Source organism: Pleurodeles waltl, chromosome 11 (genome assembly GCF_031143425.1).
Source record: "Pleurodeles waltl isolate 20211129_DDA chromosome 11, aPleWal1.hap1.20221129, whole genome shotgun sequence".
Taxonomy (NCBI): domain Eukaryota; kingdom Metazoa; phylum Chordata; class Amphibia; order Caudata; family Salamandridae; genus Pleurodeles; species Pleurodeles waltl.
In genome coordinates, this window is record NC_090450.1 from 787,412,309 (window position 1) to 787,433,848 (window position 21,540).

The 21,540-nt window shown below is 41.3% G+C and overlaps 1 protein-coding gene across 2 annotated transcripts in view; it reads left to right on the forward strand.

Moving 5' to 3' along the window:
- MED13L (mediator complex subunit 13L) overlaps positions 1 to 21,540 on the forward strand; it is a 982,865-nt gene that overhangs the window by 423,246 nt on the left and 538,079 nt on the right. For both annotated transcript variants that reach the window (XM_069214516.1, XM_069214517.1), the window contains exon 4: positions 1,817 to 1,900. In XM_069214516.1, coding sequence (XP_069070617.1) covers positions 1,817 to 1,900 — 84 coding nt within the window. The remainder of the gene's footprint in view (positions 1 to 1,816; positions 1,901 to 21,540) is intronic.

Here is a 21,540-nt window from a genome sequence, read left to right on the forward strand (position 1 = left end):
GATAGAGGGAGGGATGTAGATTGATAAGGAAAGATAAAGGCACAGAGCTGTAGAAGCAAACTTGAACAGTGTATGCACCTATAACTAGAGTATGCAGACATTTCCAAAAGAAGGGAACAAGTCGATTCTTTTAATCCCAATTTACTCTGGAAATGGTCAGAGGAGTGCTGAAATCCTTGCCTCCCACCAATCTAAAGCCCCAAGGCGAAGGGCCATTTACAAAAGACATGGCGCAGACGGTCACTATAAAGTTTGCTGCTTGTCCGGCAGAGCTGCTGGGGCTGCTGCCCTGCTCCTGCTGAGGTTCGGTCCGTCACTGCCGTGGATGCAGCCTCCCTCATCTTGTTACAGTAAACCACAGGCGGCGCGGGTGACGGGGGAACCAGTGCCCCCCCCTAGTGGTGATCCCTGGGACCAATACCACATGCATCTTCACAACAAGCCAGGCAACTTGAAAGCTTTGTATAAAGTGACAAACCACTCTTAAAGCAAGAAGGGATCTTGGAGGTGTGGTGGAGGCGGGGAGAAGCGCACGATACACGCCAAGCTGTCTCAGGGCGCTAGTCCTGGCTACGGTCTAATTAAGCACATTTCAGTTAAAATATCAAAAACACAAAGCAAACAACAAAAAATCACTGTACAAAATAGTTTGAAAGTCACTTGTGGCGCACACTACACGCAGAGCTGTCTTAAGGCCCTACTCCGGGCTATGCCTTCTTTTGCCACGTTCTTCTGTGATGCACCTGTTTGTGTGTTTATTTAGGCATTATTTTTTTGGCGCAAAATATTTCTATGTATTTGTGCATTTTTATATAGTGGCGGACATTATCCAAAGCAAGCGCTTTACAGAGCAACTAGGTCATTAATAAAAACCAAGGTTTCCTTATCTTAAAATATTGCTAAATTTATGCACCAGACAAAGAACCCTAAGGGAGAGGATGTGACCTATTGTCCAGAGCTGCTGAATTTGGAGCTGGGGAACACGTTTGAATCTTGGCACCGGTTCAACAATCTGTGGTTCTGGGCAAATTACTTAATCTCCCCTTGCTACCAAAAATAAGTGTCCTTGTGTAATACAACCGGTAATATATAAAGAGCTGTAATACCTTTGTGTTGAGTTTGCACTCCAGAACGCCATGAGCACGAACGAACAAACAAAAGCGTTGAACAATGACATTGGAAACATGAAGCTTGTGTTCTTGAAGTGGCTGCCATTCTGACACATGCGCAGAGACAAACTAAAAAAAAATGTAGTGTGCACAAAGGAACCTAAATTTGGAAAAAAAATGTAACTCACATGTAACAGGCAGTTCTCATGGGGGGCTACAAAAGTGCAGGAGGGAGTAGTAAACATTTGCACCAATCGGAAGCAAGCATTTAGGAAAGACAATATAACGACCCATTTACAAAGATGGACGGAACTTAGTCTATATTTTAAATACAACAAGTTTCGAAGAGAACACACGCGCTACCTAGGCGAGACCTAAAAAGCTGAAGTGCATTACGTTTTCCTACAGGAATGGATGCCTCAGGTGGGTAATGCGTACCTCATTTTACTTTACAATAAAAATGGAGATGAAGACTTTTAGCAAGTAAGTCATTTAGACTACATTTCTTACCAGAAGTTTTAAATATTTAGCTGTAATCACTGTCGCAATGGATGCCCTAAGGGTGTCCACTACCACTTACTGTGTGCATAGTTTTGATCTTAGTAAAGTGGTACATTTTGAAACTGAACTTGTCATTGCATGACTGGCGTGGGCAACTTCCTCGCAAAAGGCAATCTTAGTTGACGAGTATGAATTTTCTTTTACAGGTGCCTGATGGATAATAAGTTTGTGAGGGTCGGGAAATGGTTTGTGAAACCCTACGAGAAGGATGAGGGTACTATTAACAAAAGGTAAGGGCACTTAACTTCCTATTATTGGAGATACGGAGCGTCCAACAGCATGTTGGCAATAGGCATGTGAATATTTGCTTTGTAGAGAGGATTAGCCTTTATCTTCTGCAACTTTTTGTAATCCTAAGTATGTTTATTCACATGTTATTTGTGGTTTCTTAATGCCCATTTAGATCATCTTACATTTCCTGCAAAGACTATGAAAGTTATATGTTTATACAGTGGGGTATTTGTTTGTGTTTAAACACTGTTGCTGTGATAAGGCAGATGCCATGTCATGCTCGTCCATTTCCTCCCCTATTTGGTATCACTGTGGTGGTTCGACTGCCAAGAACTTGAAGGGACAGGTTTGCGGTTGATCAGGCTGGTTGGAGCGATTTGTGGATAAGTAGGAAAATTGTGGCCATCAGCTACTTTTTAACGCCTTCATACCAATGCCAGAGCATTTAAAGTAATACTTTGCACGGTGGCCCCTCTTTCCAATCTCTCCTAGTTTATTCAAGCTCTCAGTAACTTTTCATCCAGGTAGGAGGCTAAAAACACAAGATAATCGCATATTGCGCCCGGGCTGCCAGTTTGTTGGATGTGTTTTAAGAAATGTATCCAGTTCATTTGGGACCAGTATGAAACAAAACTCCATGTAGTGCGCTCATGAAGCAGCAACATCATACTACAGAACATTGGTAAACTTGGAGAACTATGTTGCCACATGTTTTTCCCTGGTGCAAACTACCCGTAGGCAGTCAGGCAGTTGGCATGCATTCATTCTAGAAAAAACCTTTCAACATGTCAGGCATAGTGTCCAAGTGCCTATGCCTTGACTTTACCAGTATATAAGCAATTGATTAAATAGACCCTGCACATGGTTTAGATTCAGGAACTATACATAAAGCTTTTTGTTTGATGCAGATATTACTACCTTTCTTATTTATTGTTGCTAGACTTCAGTCGCGCAACACTAAACTTCTTTTCATGTGTTCTGCATTGAAGGGCACAGGGACATAGAAGCGATCCTGTTAACTCGTCTAGTCCATGGAATCAGTAATTTTGTGGACAGTGTGACATCTGATGCAAGGGCTGCTCTGCTCCTGTGTGGTACCAGTAATATCATGCAACAGGGAGTGGCGACGTAAGCTTGAGTGTGGCATAAACCAGGCGGCTACTTAATAATCAGTAATAGCAGGATCCTTCTTTCTTCTGCTTCTGGTCTTCCTGCCAAAACTTTCTTGCCTGGATGGCTCCAACCTTAGAAGTTATGGTGGCCCACACGAGTGATGGACAGGGGACAGGGGATAGGGAATAGTATCTTTTCTTCTCACTGCACCCTTTTCTTAGGGTTGCCAACTTTAATTTATTGCCAGTTGTTAATAGGTGGCTTTTCAGAGGACTAGTACAGGAAGGAGGAATGGAAAGCAGAATTTAATTATTGTGTGACTGGAGAGGGTGACACAATGGTTTAATTAAAGAACATAAGTAATGTAGTTGTGAGCTTCTAACATTATATATTGTGTTCTTGAACAACTTGCCATAGAAAATGAGCTTGCTATGCTGTGATGTCTTTTCGAGAATGGCTCACCCCAGAGCTCCTTGCTCATCCTCCATTTCTGAACAAACTGAACTTTTGAAATCTCGTCCTCCTTTTTGTGTGGATAATACTTACTTTATCATTTTCGTTCGCTGCCCCACCCCCATTCCTCCCAACCAACACTTTGGTTGTGGCACAATCAGATGAACTCAATAGAAGGTCCACAGCAGTTGGTAGACTGCATACAGATCCCACACCAAAAACCTTCACTTTCGCGTGAGAAATGATTTGCTGCATGGACTCTGGAGTGTAGATCAGTAAATGGCTGCGTAAGGTCTATTTAAGAATGGATTGCAGCAGTACACATCCAAAAAGGTCGTACTAGGATTTGCATTATCAGATCAACACCAGGCTCCCCTTTTCTTTCCATTACAATGTGTGTGTGGGGGCAGTGCCACAACCTGACAGAAATTTTAGTTGACCACCTTCCATCTGATATTCATAAAGGTGTGATACTCTGTGTCTCTATTGTCGTATACTAAAACACACCAACATATGCATCTTGATAAGGAGCGCAGCGGTTTGCTATATAGCGGCTTTAGTAGGTCTTTACTATACTGTACTGTTACCCAAGCTAGAACTAGTAAACTGCAGTGACACGGGTCACTAAATCCTTCTCAAGGTTAAGACGAGACAAAACATCTAGTCACCATTAAAAGGCCTGCAAGGGTCCCTTATAAAGGAGACTTAGAGTTAAATGTCTGTTTGTGAAGATTATGATCAACAATTATTGTACTCATTTACTGAGTTGAGTTAATAAAGCGCTTTGAAAGTACCCACATTTTGTAAATAGGACAAGGATGTTTGCTGCCGTTTTTTGGTAGAGGAAGCTCCAAATGAACTGATTGTATGCCTTTTTAGATTCGTCGCAGATCTTAAACTTTCCTTGTGTGACTGCTGAGTTGGCAATGAGTACTTGCTAGTGGCCTTAGAGTGAAATGTTCGTGATTCAAATAAAGCATAACTCTGCAAGTAGATTTTTTTAGTGAGTGCTAAGGTTACTGCATTTCTTTGTACAAATACGTATACTATGTTTTAAAAAAATATATAGATATTATTTAGGTCTGCTTAACAAATGTATGTTAAGTATGGTTAAATATATATGTTCAGTGGCATGTGTAGCTGCAGATACACCTGCTGTGCATAAGTCTGCCATCTTTTGTTGGGCTCGGAGTGTTACAAGTTGTTTTTCTTCGAAGAAGTGTTTTCGAGTCACAGGATTGAATGACTCCTCCTCTTTGGATCCATTGCGCATGGGCATCGACTCCATGTTAGATTGTTTTCTTTCTGCCATCGGGTTCGGACATGTTTCCTTTCGCTCCGATAGTTCAATTAGGAAAATCTTGAAAACTCGTAATTTCTCATCGGTATTGTTTTGATCGTGTTACATCTTTGATCAACACTCCCGTATCGTCGAAACAAACATCTTTACTTGCCCTTCGGTGCGCGTGCCCAACTCTGGCCTGGTCGGGCCAACCGCGTGGAAGCCTCATGGATCGGACTCGATTCGGATTCTGTCCTCTGTGCCACACTAAATTCCCTTATACGGACCAACACCTCGTCTGTAATCTCTGCCTTTCCCCCAACCATCGGGAAGAAAATTGCGAGGCCTGCAGATCCTTCCGGTCGAAAAAGACACTCCGGGACAGAAGAGCACGGAGACTCGAGATGGCATCAAAAAGCACCGAACATCTCGCCATCGAAGAGGAAGAAATCATGCAGACCGCAGTCTCCGTTCGAGGATCCGATCCGACCAGGATTCTAAGGAGGACAGACCGGTCACGGCAGGACAGCACGTGAGTACGTCTGCCCCCCTGTACCATCTAAGCCAAAAAATAAGGCCTTGGGGACGCCACTGCCGGAAGGCCATGGCTCGACCCGAAAGAAAACGTTTGGTGACCAACCCACCAGCTCAGCACCGAAAAAGGCCACCCCTCCGAGGCCATCAGCCTCGAGTCGAAGCTCTGTCTCCTAACCGAGCAAACATCGCTTTTCCGAGTTGAAATCTTGAAAATCCTTTTTGGAGCCGAGACCATCTTCAACCCCATCTTTTTTGATACCGAAAAAGCCAGCTTCGGAGCTGAAAAAAACTAGTTGTACTGAGGAGCATGGACTTTCAAAAGAACTTAAAGAAAGCCACAAAACTACTGAGGAGGACTCACAAATGGAAGCAATGGATGAAAGGCAAGCCAGGATTCATATCCATAAAGAAACTGGCAGAATTTTGACTGCACCTCCTCCAAAACCAAAGTGGAAATTAGCCTTTCAGGAGGAGTTGGACACTACACAGCCTCCAGCTAAAGTGCCAAAAACAAAGGAGAGACCTCCACCGCCTCAATTTTCTCCTCTTCAGTCTCCTCCTCACTCTCCACATATACATATCTCTCCTCCTACCAGTCCTACACCTATGCAGTAGCCATCACACTCATTTGATTCACAGCAGGTCAATGTGGATCCATGGGATCTTTATGATCCAGACCCCATTCTAGACAATAACCCATTGCTATCTCTGTAAGCCTTCACCACCAGAGGATAGTATAGGCTACATTCAAGTAATAACTAGGGCGGCAACAAATCATAATGTCACCATGCATACTGAGCCATTAGAGGATGATTTCTTATTTAATACACTCTCCTCCACGCATGCAACATATCAGTCGCTTCCTATGCTCCCTGGCATGCTAAAACATGCTGACCAGATATTTAGAGAGCCAGTAAAGGCACGTATAATTACTCTTAGAGTGGAGAAAAAGTATAAGCCACCTCCTTCTGATCCTGTCTATATTACCCAACAACTACCTCCAGACTCAGTAGTGGTAAGCGCTGCCAGGAAGAGAGCAAGCTCAGTCGTCAGGTGAAGCACCCCCACCAGACAAAGAGAGTAGGAAGTTTGATGCAGCAGGCAAAAGGATAGCATCTCAGGCAGCCATCCAGTGGAGAATAGCCAACTCTCAGGCTTTGTTGGCTAGATATGACAGGGCCCACTGGCACGAGATGAAAGATATAATCCAGTATCTCCCCAAAGAACAGCAAAAAAGGGCACAACAGATAGTGGAGGAAGGGCAAGCCATCACTAATAATTAAATTAGGTCGGCCCTAGAAACTGCAGATACAGCAGCCAGAGCCATCAACACTGCTGTAACCATAAGGAGACATGCATGGCTTAGGCCTTCAGGATTCAAACCTGAAATCCAACAGGCAGTGTTGAATATGCCATTCAACCAAAAACAGCTTTTCGGCCCAGAAGTAGACACTGCTATTGAAAAACTGTGGAAGGATTCAGACACAGCAAAAGCCATGGGTGCACTGTACACCACACAATACAGGGGATCCTTTTGTAAACCCCAGTTTAGAGGTGGATTTAGAGCCCAAACTACAGAGGCATCCACGTCACAGCCAAAGCCGGCCTACCAACCTCAATACCAAAGACGTGGTTTCAACAGCACTTATAGAGGCCAGTACCCCAGAGGCAGGGGGAAATATCAAACACCAGAACAAGCCTCACAACAAAGTAAACAAGTGGCCTGTGCCATTCCTTTCCAACTCACACCTCCCCTGTGGGGGGAAGGCTGCAAAAGTTAGTCAACAATTGGCTAAACATTACCACAGACATCTGGGTATTATCAATTATCCGCAATGGCTATTGCCTAGAATTGATTCAAACTCCACCAAACATTCCACCAAAACCACACAGGCTATCCACAGACCATATCACTCTGTTACAGGAAGAAGTCAAATCTCTATTACTCAAACAAGCAATAGTGGCTGTGCCACAAAATCAATTAGGAACTCACTGTATTTCCTCATTCCCAAATAGGATGGAATCTTAAGGCCAATATTAGATCTCGGAACCCTCAATCTTTACATCCTGTCAGAACACTTTCATATGGTGACACTACAGGATGTTCTCACTACTTCAGCAGCACGATTTCATGGCAACATTAGACCTCAAAGATGCGTATTTTCACATACCCATTCATCCTGCGCACAGAAAATATCTCAGGTTTGTCATTCAAGGAAAGCATTATCAGTTCAAAGTGTTACCCTTTGGAATAACAACATCTCCAAGAGTATTAACAAAGTGCCTGACGGTAGTCGCAGCCTACCTAAGAAGACAACACATTCATGTCTTTCCATATCTAGACGATTGGCTAATAAAATCAAACCGTCATACGCAGTGTCAAAACCATGCACATTATGTAATACAAACCCTGCACACGCTAGGGTTCTCCATAAACTACCAAAAATCACAACTACAACCTGCGCAAATACAACAGTATTTAGGGGCAATACTAAATACTCAAAAAGCGCTTGCAAGTCCAAATATGCAAAGAATACAGGCATTTCGCAATATATTGGCACAAATACACACAGGTCAACAGTACACTGTCAAATTGGTCATTAAAGTACTAGGCATGATGGCATCATGTATTGCAATTATTCCACATGCAAGACTAAACATGCAGCCCTTGCAACAGTGCCTTGCACAACAATGGTCACAAGCACAGGGTCAACTTCAAGATCTAGTGTAGATAGATCGCCAAACATACATGTCCCTTCAGTGTTGGAATTCCACAAATCTAAACAGAGGGTGGCCGTTTAAAGACCCTGTGCCTCAGACCATACTTACAACAGATGCATCAATGATTGGCTGGGGAGCTCACCTCAACAATCACAACATTCAAGGACAATGGGATGCCCAACACAAACAGCTACACACAAATCACTTAGAGCTTTAGTTGTCTTCCTAGCACTCAAAGCTTTTCAGGCTCTCCTTATTCACAGTAATGTCCTGATAAAACAGACAACAGGACCACCATGTATACCTAAACAAACAAGGAGGGACACATTCGTCCCAACTCTCCCTCCCAACTAAAAAAAAAATTGGAAATGGGCAATACACAGCCAAATTCACCTGGTAGCACAATACATTCCAGGGATACACAACCAATTAGCAATTAGCAGATGTTCTCAGCAGAAATCATCAACAGACACACGAGTGGGAGATTCACCCTCAAGTACTTCAAAAATACTTTCAACAATGGGGAGCACCAGACCTAGATCTGTTCGTTTCCAGCGAAAACGCAAAATACCCAAACTTCCGCATCCAGATACCCACATCCCCTATCCAAGGGCAATGCTCTATGGATCAATTGTTCAGGGAAATTTGCTTACGCTTTTCTCCCTCTCCCACTAATTCCATTTCTAGTCAACAAATTGTGTCAAAACACGCTCAACCTGATACTCATAGCGCCAACGTGGGCACGTCAGCCGTGGTACACAATACTACTATACCTGTCAGTAGTACCACACTCCCAAATAGACCAGATCTGTTGACACAAAACAAAGGGCAGATCAGGCACCCAAATCCCAACACACTCAATCTAGCGATTTGGCTCCTGAGGTCATAGAATTTCGGTATTTACAACTACCAACTGAATGTATGGAAGTAATTAAGCAAGTAAGAAAACCCACTACTAGACAGTGCTATGCAAACAAATGGAAAATATTTGTATAGTACTGTCAATCTAAACAAATTGCCCCTCTTTCAGCATCAATACAAGATGTTGTATGCTATTTACTTCATTTACAAAAATCAAATTTAACATTCTCTTCCATAGAAATAAATCTCACTGCAATTTCCGCATATTTGCAAAATATACAGCACAGCTCTTTATTTAGAGTTCCTGTTATCAAAGCCTTCATGGAAGGTTTAAAACACATCATCCCACCCAGAACACCTCCAGTTCCTTCGTGGAATTTAAACATAGTGCTTACGCAACTTATGGGCCCACCATTTGAACCTATGCACTCATGTCAAATGCAATTCTTAACATGGAAGGTTGCCTTCCTAGTCGCATTAACATCATTGCGAAGAGTTAGTAAAATTCAAGCTTTCACTGTTGAAGAACCACTCATACAAGTACACAAACATAAAGTCGTACTACAAACTAACCCTACATTTCTTCCTAAAGTAGTATCACCTTTTCATATCAATCAAACAGTGGAACTACCAGTCTTCTTCCCACAGCCAGATTCTGTGGCAGAGAGAGCTCTACATACATTAGACATTAAAAGAGCTCTAATGTACTACATAGATAGAACAAAACCATTCAGGAAAACTAAACAGCTATTTGTAGCTTTTCAAAAACTTCATACTGGTAACCCCATTTCAAAATAAGGTTTAGCAAGGTGGATAGTAAAATGCATCTAAACATGTTACCTTGAAGCAAAAAGACAACTCTTAGTTGCTCCTAAAGCATATTCCACAAGGAAGAAGGTGCTACAATGGCCTTCTTAGGAAATATACCAATGGCTGAAATATGTAAAACAGCTACTTGGTAAAACACCACACACATTTACTAAACATTGTGTAGATGTTTTAGCAGCACAGCAAGCCACAGTAGGTCAGGCTGAACATTGTTTCAAACAACTTCAACTCCTACAGGCTGACCACCGCTTTCATGGGAAGGCTAACTGCTTTGTAGTCTATGCACAGCAGGTGTATCTGCAGCTACACATGCCACCAAACGGAAAATGTCACTTGAACAGTATACATCTGTGCATGGCATGTTCTGCTGCAGATTCACATGCACCCTCTCACCTCCCTGGAAGCCTGTAGCTGTTTAACTTAAACAAACACTTGTACATATGTGTGTATGTATATGTATATGTACATATATATACATGTTCGTTGGCATGTGTAGCTGCAGATACACATGCTGTGCATATCCTGCCATCTAGTGTTGGGCTCGGAGTGTTACAAGTTGTTTTTCTTCGAAGAAGTCTTTTCGAGTCACGAGATCGAGGGACTCCTCCCCTTTCGGCTCCATTGCGCATGGGTGTCGACTCCATCTTAGATTGTTTTCTTTCCGCCATCGGGTTCGGACGTGTTCCTCTTCGCTCCGTTTTTCGGTTCAGAAAGTTAGTTAAATCTCGGAAAATTCAACGGTATTGTTTGCGTTCGGTATCGGGTTAGTTAACGCAGATCAGCACCGAATCAAGAAGAGCTCCCGTAGCCCTTCGGGGCTTCGATTCCCCGGTGGGGCCTGGTCGGCCTGACCGCGTGCGTCTTCAAGGCTAATGGAACGGACCCCATTCCGCTTCTGCCCCGAATGCCACAACAAGTATCCTTACACAGATCAACATCTGGTCTGTAATTTGTGTTTGTCCCCCGAACACAAAGAGGATACCTGCGAGGCCTGTCTGGTGTTTCGGTCGAAGAAAACGCTACGGGACCGGAAAGCATGAAGGCTTCAAATGGCATTGGCGCCGTCAGGACACCGCGACGTCGAGGAAGAAGAAACTTTCTCCATCGCTCACTCGGATGAGCCCGAAACAGAGCAGGCGCCGAAAACCGTGAGTAAACCAGCCCCGGCCAAAACTCACGCAAAAATCATGAAGGCCCAGGGGACGCCAACAGGCCATGGCTTAACCCGTACAATCAGTGACCAACCATCGGCACCGAAAAAGGGCACGCCCGTGTCGAAGTCTTCCGACTCCGGTCGAGATCCCGGCACGCAGCACACTCGACACCGAGATATCGGCACACTGAAACCTAAAAAAGTGGCTTCCGAGCCGAAAAAAAACTGTAGAAAAAGTTTTGGTACCGAAACACCCATCTTCGGAGCCGAAATCAAGCTCCTACTCCGAAGAGCAAGGCCTTTCAAAACAACTACAAGGCCATAGATTTGGACAAGAGTTAGAAGCAGGGGAGCCAGATTATACACAAAGAAGGCTCCATATTCAAAAGGAAACAGGGAAAATAAGAACTCTCCCTCCTATAAGGATGAAAAGGAAACTTGCTTTCCAAAACACAGAAAAACAACCGAAAGCAAAGGTGTCAAAACAAGTAACCCCACCACGGATTTCGCCACAACCATCACCACACCACTCACCGCAACCATCACCAATTGCTACCCCACCTATGATGCAGTCTCCAACGCACACAGGGATGTGCCAGGAGGACCCAGATGCATGGGATCTCTATGATGCGCCTGTATCAGACAATAGTCCAGACTGCTACCCACGAGGCCATCACCACCTGAAGACAGTACTGCTTACACGCAGGTGGTGTCCAGAGCAGCTGCTTTTCACAATGGGACACTGCACGCTGAGCCGATTGAGGATGACCTTTTATTTAATACTTTGTCGTCAACACACAGTCAGTACCAGAGTCTTCCAGTGTTACCAGGAATGTTGAAACAAGCGAAGCAAGTTTTTCAAGAGCCCGTTAAAGGCAGGGCCATCACACCTAGGGTGGAAAAAAGTACAAGCCCCCCCCTACAGACCCTGTGTACATCATGCAACAATTGACACGTGACTCAGTAGTAGTAGGCGCAGCACGTAAAAGGGCTAATTCACACACCTCTGGAGATGCACCACCACCCGACAAAGTCGAAAGTTTGATGCAGCGGGGAAAAGGGTTGCAGCACAAGCAGCCAATCAATGGCGCATTGCCAATTCCCAGGCTTTGTTGTCAAGATATGACAGAGCTCATTGGGATGAAATGCAGCACTTTATAAAACATCTGCCCAAAGAGTTCCAAAAGCGTGCACAACAAGTGGTGGAAGAGGGCCAAAGTATCTCGAATAACCAGATACGTTCGGCAATGGATGCAGCAGACACAGCCACAAGAACTGTGAATACAGCGGTCACTATTCGGAGACACGCATGGCTACGCACCTCCGGATTTAAGCCCGAAATCCAACAGGCTGTGCTTAATATGCCTTTTAATGGACAGCAGTTGTTTGGGCCAGAAGTGGACACAACCATAGAGAAGCTCAAAAAGGACACGGATACGGCCAAGGCCATGGGTGCGCTCTACTCCCCACAGAGCAGAGGCACATTTAAGAAGACACAATTTAGAGGGGGGTTTCGGGCCCAAAGCACAGAACCCTCAACCTCACAAACCAGACCCACATACTAGAGCCAGTATCAAAGAGGAGTCTTTCGGGGACAATACAGAGGTGGACAGTTCCCTAGAACTAGAGGAAAGTTCCAAAGCCCAAAGACCCCTCAAAATAAACAGTGACTTCAGTGTCACAAATCCCCAACACATAACACCAGTGGGGGGGGGGAGACTTACAGATTTTTACCAAACCTTGGAAGAAATAACACTCGTGGGTCCTAGCCATTATCCAACATGGTTATTGCATAGAATTCCTACAATTACCACCAAATGTGCCTCCAAGAACACACATGTCCAAACAACACATGGATCTATTACAGCTAGAAGTCCAAGCGTTGTTGCAAAAAGACGCTATAGAATTAGTACCCAATCATCAGAAACGAACAGGTGTTTACTCCCTGTATTTTCTAATATCCAAAAAGGACAGAACTCTAAGACCCATATTAGATCTCGGAACACTAAATCTTTACATCAAATCAGATCACTTTCACATGGTGACACTTCAAGACGTAATCCCCGTGCTCAAACAACAAGACTACATGTCAACATTAGATCTCAAGGATGCGTACTTCCATATACCCATACATCCTTCACACAGGAAATACTTAAGGTTTGTAATCCAAGGGGTACATTACCAATTCAAAGTGTTACCATTCGGGATAACAACAGCACCAAGGGTATTTACAAAATGCCTTGCAGTGGTGGCAGCCCATATCAGAAGACAGCACATACATGTATTCCCGTATCTAGATGATTGGCTAATCAAGACCAATACGCAGGAACAGTGTCTTCAGCACACAAAATATGTCATAGTAACCATTCACAAACTAGGGTTCTCACTGAACTACCAAATATCACACTTACAGCCGTGTCAAATACAACAATACTTAGGAGCAACAATCAACATAAAAAAGGGATTGCCACTCCAAGTCCACAAAGGGTACAAGCATTCCAAAACGTAATACAACGCATGCACCCAAACCAAAGGTTCCAGGTAAAATTAGTGATGAAACTACTTGGCATGATGTCCTTGTGCATAGCCATTGTCCCAAACGCAAGATTACACATGCGGCCCTTACAACAGTGCCTAGCAACACAATGGTCACAAGCACAGGGTCAACTTCAAGATCTAGTGTTGATAGACCGCCAAACATACACCTCGCTTCAATGGTGGAATCCTATAAATTTAAACCAAGGGCGGCCTTTCCAAGACCCAGTGCCTCAATACGTGATCACAACAGATGCTGCCATGGTAGGGTGGGGAGCACACCTCAACCAACAAAGCATCCAGGGACAATGGGACACTCAACAGAAACAACTTCATATAAATCAGTTAGAACTACTAGCAGTGTTTCTAGCGTTGAAAGCATTTCAACCACTAATAGCCCACAAACACATTCTTGTCAAATCAGACATGACAACAATGTATTACCTAAACAAACAGGGAGGGACACAGTCGACACAGTTGTGTCTCTTAGCACAAAAGATTTGGCATTGGGCGATTCACAATCACATTTGCCTAATAGCCCAATACATGACAGGAATTCAAAATCAGTTAGCCGACAATCTCAGTCGGGATCACCAACAGATCCACGAATGGGAAATTCATCACCTGATACTACAAACTTACTTTCAAAGCTGGGGAACACCGCAAGTAGACTTATTCGCAACAAAAGAAAACGCAAAATGCCAAAACTTTGCATCCAGGTACCCACAGCCTCACTCCAGGGGCAATTTGTTATGGATGAGTTGGTCAGGGATATTTTCTTACGCTTTTCTCCCTCTCCCACTCCTTCCGTATCTGGTACACAAATTGAGTCAAAACAAACTCAAACTAATACTAATAGCACCAACTTGGGCACGACAACCTTGGTACACAACACTACTAGACCTGTCAGTAGTACCTCACATCAAACTGCCAAACAGACCAGATCTGTTAACACAAACAACAGATCAGACACCCGAATCAAGTATCGCTCAATCTAGCAATCTGGCTCCTGAAATCTTAGAATTCGGACATCTAGACCTTACACAAGAATGCATGGAGGTCATCAAACAGGCTAGAAAACCCACTACAAGACATTGCTACGCAAATAAGTGGAAAATATTTGTTTATTACTGTCATAATAATCAAATCCAACCATTACACGCATCTGCAAAAAACATTGTAAGCTACCTACTACACTTACAAAAGTCTAAGTTAGCTTTTTCATCCATTAAAATACATTTCACAGCAATTTCAGCCTATCTGCAAATTACACATTCAACTTCACTATTCAAAATCCCAGTCATAAAAGCATTTATGGAGGGTCTAAAAAGGATTATTCCACCTAGAACACCACCAGTTCCTTCGTGGAACCTCAATATTGTATTAACACGACTCATGGGTCCACCATTTGAACCCATGCACTCTTGTGAGATACAATACTTAACCTGGAAAGTAGACTTCCTAATAGCTATCACATCTCTCAGAAGAGTAAGTGAAATACAAGCCTTTACCATACAAGAACCCTTTATACAAATACACAAACATAAAGTAGTTCTACGTACAAATCCCAAATTTTTGCCAAAAGTCATATCACTGTTCCACTTAAATCAAACAGTGGAACTCCCAGTGTTCTTTCCAGAACCAGATTCTGTAGCTGAAAGAGCATTACATACATTAGACATAAAAAGAGCACTAATGTATTACATTGATAGAACCAAACAAATTCGCAAAACAAAACAATTGTTTGTAGCTTTCCAAAAACCTCATGCAGGGAATCCAATATCCAAACAAGGCATTGCCAGATGGATAGTTAAATGTATTCAAACCTGTTATATGAAAGCAAAGAGAGAACTGCCTATTACACCAGAGGCACACTCCACTAGAAAGAAAGGTGCCACTATGGCTTTTCTAGGAAATATACCAATGACGGAAATCTGTAAGGCAGCCACATGGTCTACGCCTCATACATTTCCTAAACATTACTGCGTGGATGTATTAACAACACAACAAGCCACAGTAGGACAAGCAGTATTAAGAACATTATTTCAAACAACTTCAACTCCTTCAGGCTAAACCACCGCTTTTGGGGAGATAACTGCTTACTAGTCTATGCACAGCATGTGTATCTGCAGCTACACATGCCATCGAACGGAAAATGTCACTTACCCAGTGTACAATCTGTTCGTGGCATGAGACGCTGCAGATTCACATGCGCCCTCCCACCTCCCCAGGAGCCTGTAGGCGTTATAGGTTGATCTTAAAGAAAAAAAATGAACTTGTACATTTGTAAAGTTGTAAATATATCACTTTTAGTCACATTATGTACATACATACTTACTCCATTGCATGGGCACTATTACTATATACACAACTCCTACCTCACCCTCTGTGGGGAAAACAATCTAAGATGGAGTCGACGCCCATGCGCAATGGAGCCGAAAGGGGAGGAGTCCCTCGATCTCGTTACTCGAAAAGACTTCTTCGAAGAAAAACAACTTGTAACACTCCGAGCCCAACACTAGGTGGCGGGATATGCACAGCATGTGAATCTGCAGCGTCTCATGCCACGAAGAGATGTACACTGGCTAAGTGACATTTTCCATATATATATAATATATATATTCCATTAGCATGGACATCTATTTTAATTCCTACCTTACCCTCTGCGGGAAAACATTCTAACATGGAGTCGATGCCCATGCGCAGTGGAGCCGAAGAGGAGGAGGAGTCACTCGATCCCATGACTCGAAAACACTTCTTCGAAGAAAAAAAACTTTTAACACTCTGAGCCCAACACTAGATGGCAGACGTATGCACAGCATGTGAATCTGCAGCGGAACATGCCACGAACAGATGTACACTGGGTAAGTGACATATTCCATATATATATATATATATATATATATATATATATTATGCTTAATATGTATATATATATAATGCTTAATATGTATATATATATATTATGCTTAATATGTATATATATATATATATATATTATGCTTAATATGTATATATATATATATTATGCTTAATATGTATATATATATATATTATGCTTAATATGTATATATATATATATTATGCTTAATATGTATATATATATATTATGCTTAATATGTATATATATATATTATGCTTAATATGTGTATGTATATATATTATGCTTAATATGTGTATGTATATATATTATGCTTAATATGTGTATGTATATATATTATGCTTAATATGTGTATGTATATATTATGCTTAATATGTGTGTATATATATATATTATGCTTAATATGTGTGTATATATATATTATGCTTAATATGTGTGTATATATATATTATGCTTAATATGTGTATATATATTATGCTTAATATGTGTATATATATTATGCTTAATATGTATATATATATATATTATGCTTAATATGTATATATATATATTATGCTTAATATGTATGTATATATATTATGCTTAATATGTATATGTATATATATTATGCTTAATATGTATATGTATATATATTATGCTTAATATGTATATGTATATATATTATGCTTTATATGTATATATATTATGCTTAATATGTATATATATTATGCTTAATATGTATGTATATATATTACGCTTAATATGTATGTATATTATGCTTAATATGTATGTATATTATGCTTAATATGTATGTATATTATGCTTAATATGTATATATATAATGCTTAATATGTATATATATATATAATGCTTAATATGTATATATATATATAATGCTTAATATGTATATATATATATAATGCTTAATATGTATATATATATATAATGCTTAATATGTATATATATATATAATGCTTAATATGTATATATATATATAATGCTTAATATGTATATATATATATAATGCTTAATATGTATATATATATAATGCTTAATATGTATATATATATATATAATGCTTAATATGTATATATATATATAATGCTTAATATGTATATGTATATATAATGCTTAATATGTATATAGGTCACTGCACAGTCTTCATAAAAGATGCTTATGGGTTTGTTTTATTTATCTATCACAATATGTAACTATTATCATAACTATTTTATCTACAAGTGCTTCACTATTGAAATATTGAGGAAAACATAAAATTAGAAAATGTAAAGAAAATTAAATAAATGAAGCTAATTTGTGTATTTGTAATATAAAAGTGCAGCAACACTTGAAAATCTGAGTTTATGCAAAACCAGTTTATATCTTGATATATTATCTTTCTTATACATGTATTTCCTTTCCTCATAGTTATGAATCTATCTCTTTATTGCTTTTCTCTTACTGTAGAAGGAAAATGAACTTTGTCTTCAATGCACTACTCTCTCATGCTATACCTCTCCCACTGTATCCTCTACTTAGAACCTCAGACTCATCCCAAACCTCATTCTACTACTATGATCTCCAAAATAACTCTTTCTAGACTCTTCCCTTATCTATCCCTCTGTGGTTCACTAAACCTCATTTTACTACTTTGATCTCCCAATGTATCCCTCTGTTGACTTATTTCAAACTACATTTGACTAGTATGATCTCCATAATCCCTTTCTAGAGTCTACTCCTTCATCTCTCCTTGACTCATCCCAAACATCATCTTACTACTGCGATCTCCCAAATAACACTTTCTAGACTGTTCCTCCTCTATCCCTCTTTTTATCCTATTCAGTCCAACTAATAGACTCGCATTTTCACCACTCCAATTAACGCCCATATCTCTATACTAATTCACCACAAACACTTTTTGGGTTCTGGAGTAGTGTGCTACTCACCGAAAAGCACTTTAGCACCTCATAGGATGGTAAGCGCTATCTAAATACAATTACAAATACAAGGGCACTTCTCGCTGGTTCTGAATGAAGAACCTTTAGGCACATGCGTGCACCTCACAGAGGGAAAACACCAAGCTCCAAGGCTTTGGATTCTGTGGTACCATACAATGTTTTTAACATGGATGCAATACACCAATTGGTAAAAAAGTGGTGTCAGAGCTTTTCTGAACAGGCTTGAGGTATTCTTTGATTAGGCTCCACGTGGTTGAGGTGTCTTTGCTAAATTCTTCACATCCTTGGATGAGTTTAATTCCTTCCTGGGGCCCAGGCACACAACATCTCTTCTGGGAGTACGTTGACCTGTCCTTCAGTATCAATTATCTCAAAATGCCATGCTCTGCTATGTTTTCTAATAGCCCATTTCAGAGGAGTATTGAATGAGACTTATAATTCAAAGTTGATATCACCATTGGTGCCAGATCCATATTTTGATCCTTAAACCTCTGCTACACAAACGCATTGGCAGTTAGAATAAGAAAACTAAGAAAAGATGGTAGCAGAGGAGCAAATAGGCTGGGCGATTAGTACTGATAACTGCAGGCATTGGCTTATAATCCTCTTCTATAATTTATTCTAAAGTACTGGTACTGGAGGTACTTCTCCAGTAAATTTTGTTCCATCTGCAACCTTTCTTTTCTCTGATGAACATTTTGATGACTTCTCAAACATCATCCTGCGTTTATTGAAAGAAGGGATGGAAGATAGGAATGCCATCCCAGTTCAACAAGGCATTAACAAGGGGCACTCTACGGTCGATCATTGCTTCAGACTGTGGTTATTCATGTGAAAGTCCGTGGAGTTAAGTGGAAACTTAGGGCCATATGTACGAACACATTTTCCCATTGACACAGAATGGGAAAAACCCTTTGCTACATCTGGCCCTTATTCTGTTGCATTGTGGACTTTTGTTGGTTGTTTGATTCTGTGCATCGTGACCAACTTTGAGGGACTTAAGTAAATTATGAAAAACCTAGAGGTTACTTCCTACTATTACAAGAACATCACAGAGAAAACTTGCACAATGCGAGGTGGATACCTTCGGAATACGATAACGTAAAGTAGTATTTAATAATGGATTGAGACAAGGATGCTTTTTGGCCTCTGTTCTTATCAATATTTGTAGCAGATTTACATGGTGTCTTAGCAACAATAAATAGTTCTAGACCCAGAATGAATGAGGCCTGTATTACTTGTCTCCTATATGCAGACGATTTGGTCATTATGAATATGACCAAAATTGGACTGCAGGGGAAATTAGATATGTCATAAATGTTGTAGGAAATAACTGATGATAAATATGGGTAAAACAAAAGTGCTCCTATTTGGAAAGGAAACAAGAAATGTAAGTGGCACCAAGGCAGAAGAGAAGTAGTGGTAGACAGCAGCTATAAGTATCTTGGCATGTGGTTTGGGAAGAACGTGCTGTGGAAATAACATTGATTCCCTGCAGGGATTTCTATGGCTATCTTTAAAGAGCCTAGGGGGTCCCTGATGACCTCCTTGGTCAACTAATAAGGCTACACCAAGACAACTATGCTCAAGTGCGCTGGGGTCCTGACAGACCGAATCCCAATACGCAGAGAGTTAAGACAGGGGTATGTGATGGGCCCTGCTCTTTATTCCCTCTTTGTAAACATTGTCATAGTGGCCCTTTGCCAAGGCAATATAGACGCTCCCAGATTAGAAGGGGTTAGTGTCCCTTCTCTTTTATTTGCAGACAACACTCTCTTAATCTCCCGGGGGACTGCAGCAATTGCTGGATACCTTTATCCCCTTCTGTATAACCAGGGGTCCTGGAGATTAGTGTAACAAAAACTAAATTTGTGGTAGTTAGGACCCCCAAATCTTTAGAAAAGTCCTGGCCCTGGAAAATGAGAAATCAGAGCTAGTCTACACATTTGAATAACTGGGTATCATGCTGGATAGCAGGGCTTCGTGGTCTCATATTCAGAAGGGAAAGGCAGTGCTCAAACACCAAGCCTCAACCATTTATAAAGAATACCAGGGAACATCATCAAGAGCACTACTGCCTGCCCTAGTAACATAGAAACTAAAGGCTCAATTGGCGGCCTTATATAGGGCTGATATTTGGGGCCATGTGAACACCGATCCAATCAACTTAAGTGCGGACAAGCTTATTAATTCACTTCTTCATCTCCCCAAGAGCACACCACTAGTACCTATGTTTTTTGATGTAGCACTTAAAAGGGTGGGACACATTGCTCGTCTGAGGCCTCTTCTATGCTGCATGAGGATTTGGACCACAGAAGAGCTCAAGCCATACCGGAATGCAGTAGAAGAACTGATGGTGCTTGACATAGACTTTACCTTCTCCGTAGTTCAAACATATCCACACCTGGTTTACACGGCTGGACCTACGAACCTTTTGCTCCGATCCAAATTCCCTAAACACAGCTTTAAAAAAACATTTAACATATCTTTACTTTAGTGTATCCTAGCTAGCCTCCACAAGAGTCTCAGTCTAGAAAGACTGACAGACCTGTTTCTACTGATCGAGGGTAGCCCCTAATAAGGAGCCTTCCTAGACATTCCTCAAGAGCAGTTGGCAAAATCCTTGTAATTAGTTTCGATACAACACACTAGAAATAGTGTCAATCACATCTACTTGAACACTCTCAGGATTTCCCTAGTGACACTGTCTAAAGAAAATATAAGCCATGTTTTGTTCTTCTGTCCCACCTATACTAAGCCCAGAAGTAAATGGCTTCACCCACTGTGTAAGCGGTTAGGTATTAGACGCCGCCATGAAGCTCTAAGGGTGTTGAAGGGAGACACATCTATTTACATCATGGCTGCCCTAGGCAAATATCTATGCTGCAGAAGGGATGTTGAGAAAAGAAAAAAACAAAAAGTTATGATCTGATTGGCCGGCTTTAAGGTCAGTTTATATTCAGCATAGCAGCATCCCTCTCCCCGCCAGTCCAGCGGAAAGAGTTCAATACCTCTGCATAATGTAGCTAACAGCACTGGGCGTGCAACTTTTTACATTTTTTGTTGTTGCTTTTAATGATTTTTAAGAATTCCGGTTAACTGCACAATATTTATGAATCATATCACCTGCAGTAGCACTTTTAGTACACACCAGAATGGCAGGGTGGCTGTTACAGCCCATCTTTGAATTTTTTCTCCTGCTCTTGCACACTGACACCATAGCTTGCTATAGACAAGTTGTCGGACTGGCCATTATTCCAGTCGGATAAATGTAATTCTTACTTTACTTTTGGCAGTTTTTCGCCCATACCTGTACAGTATTTTACCCAGCACTTCGCATG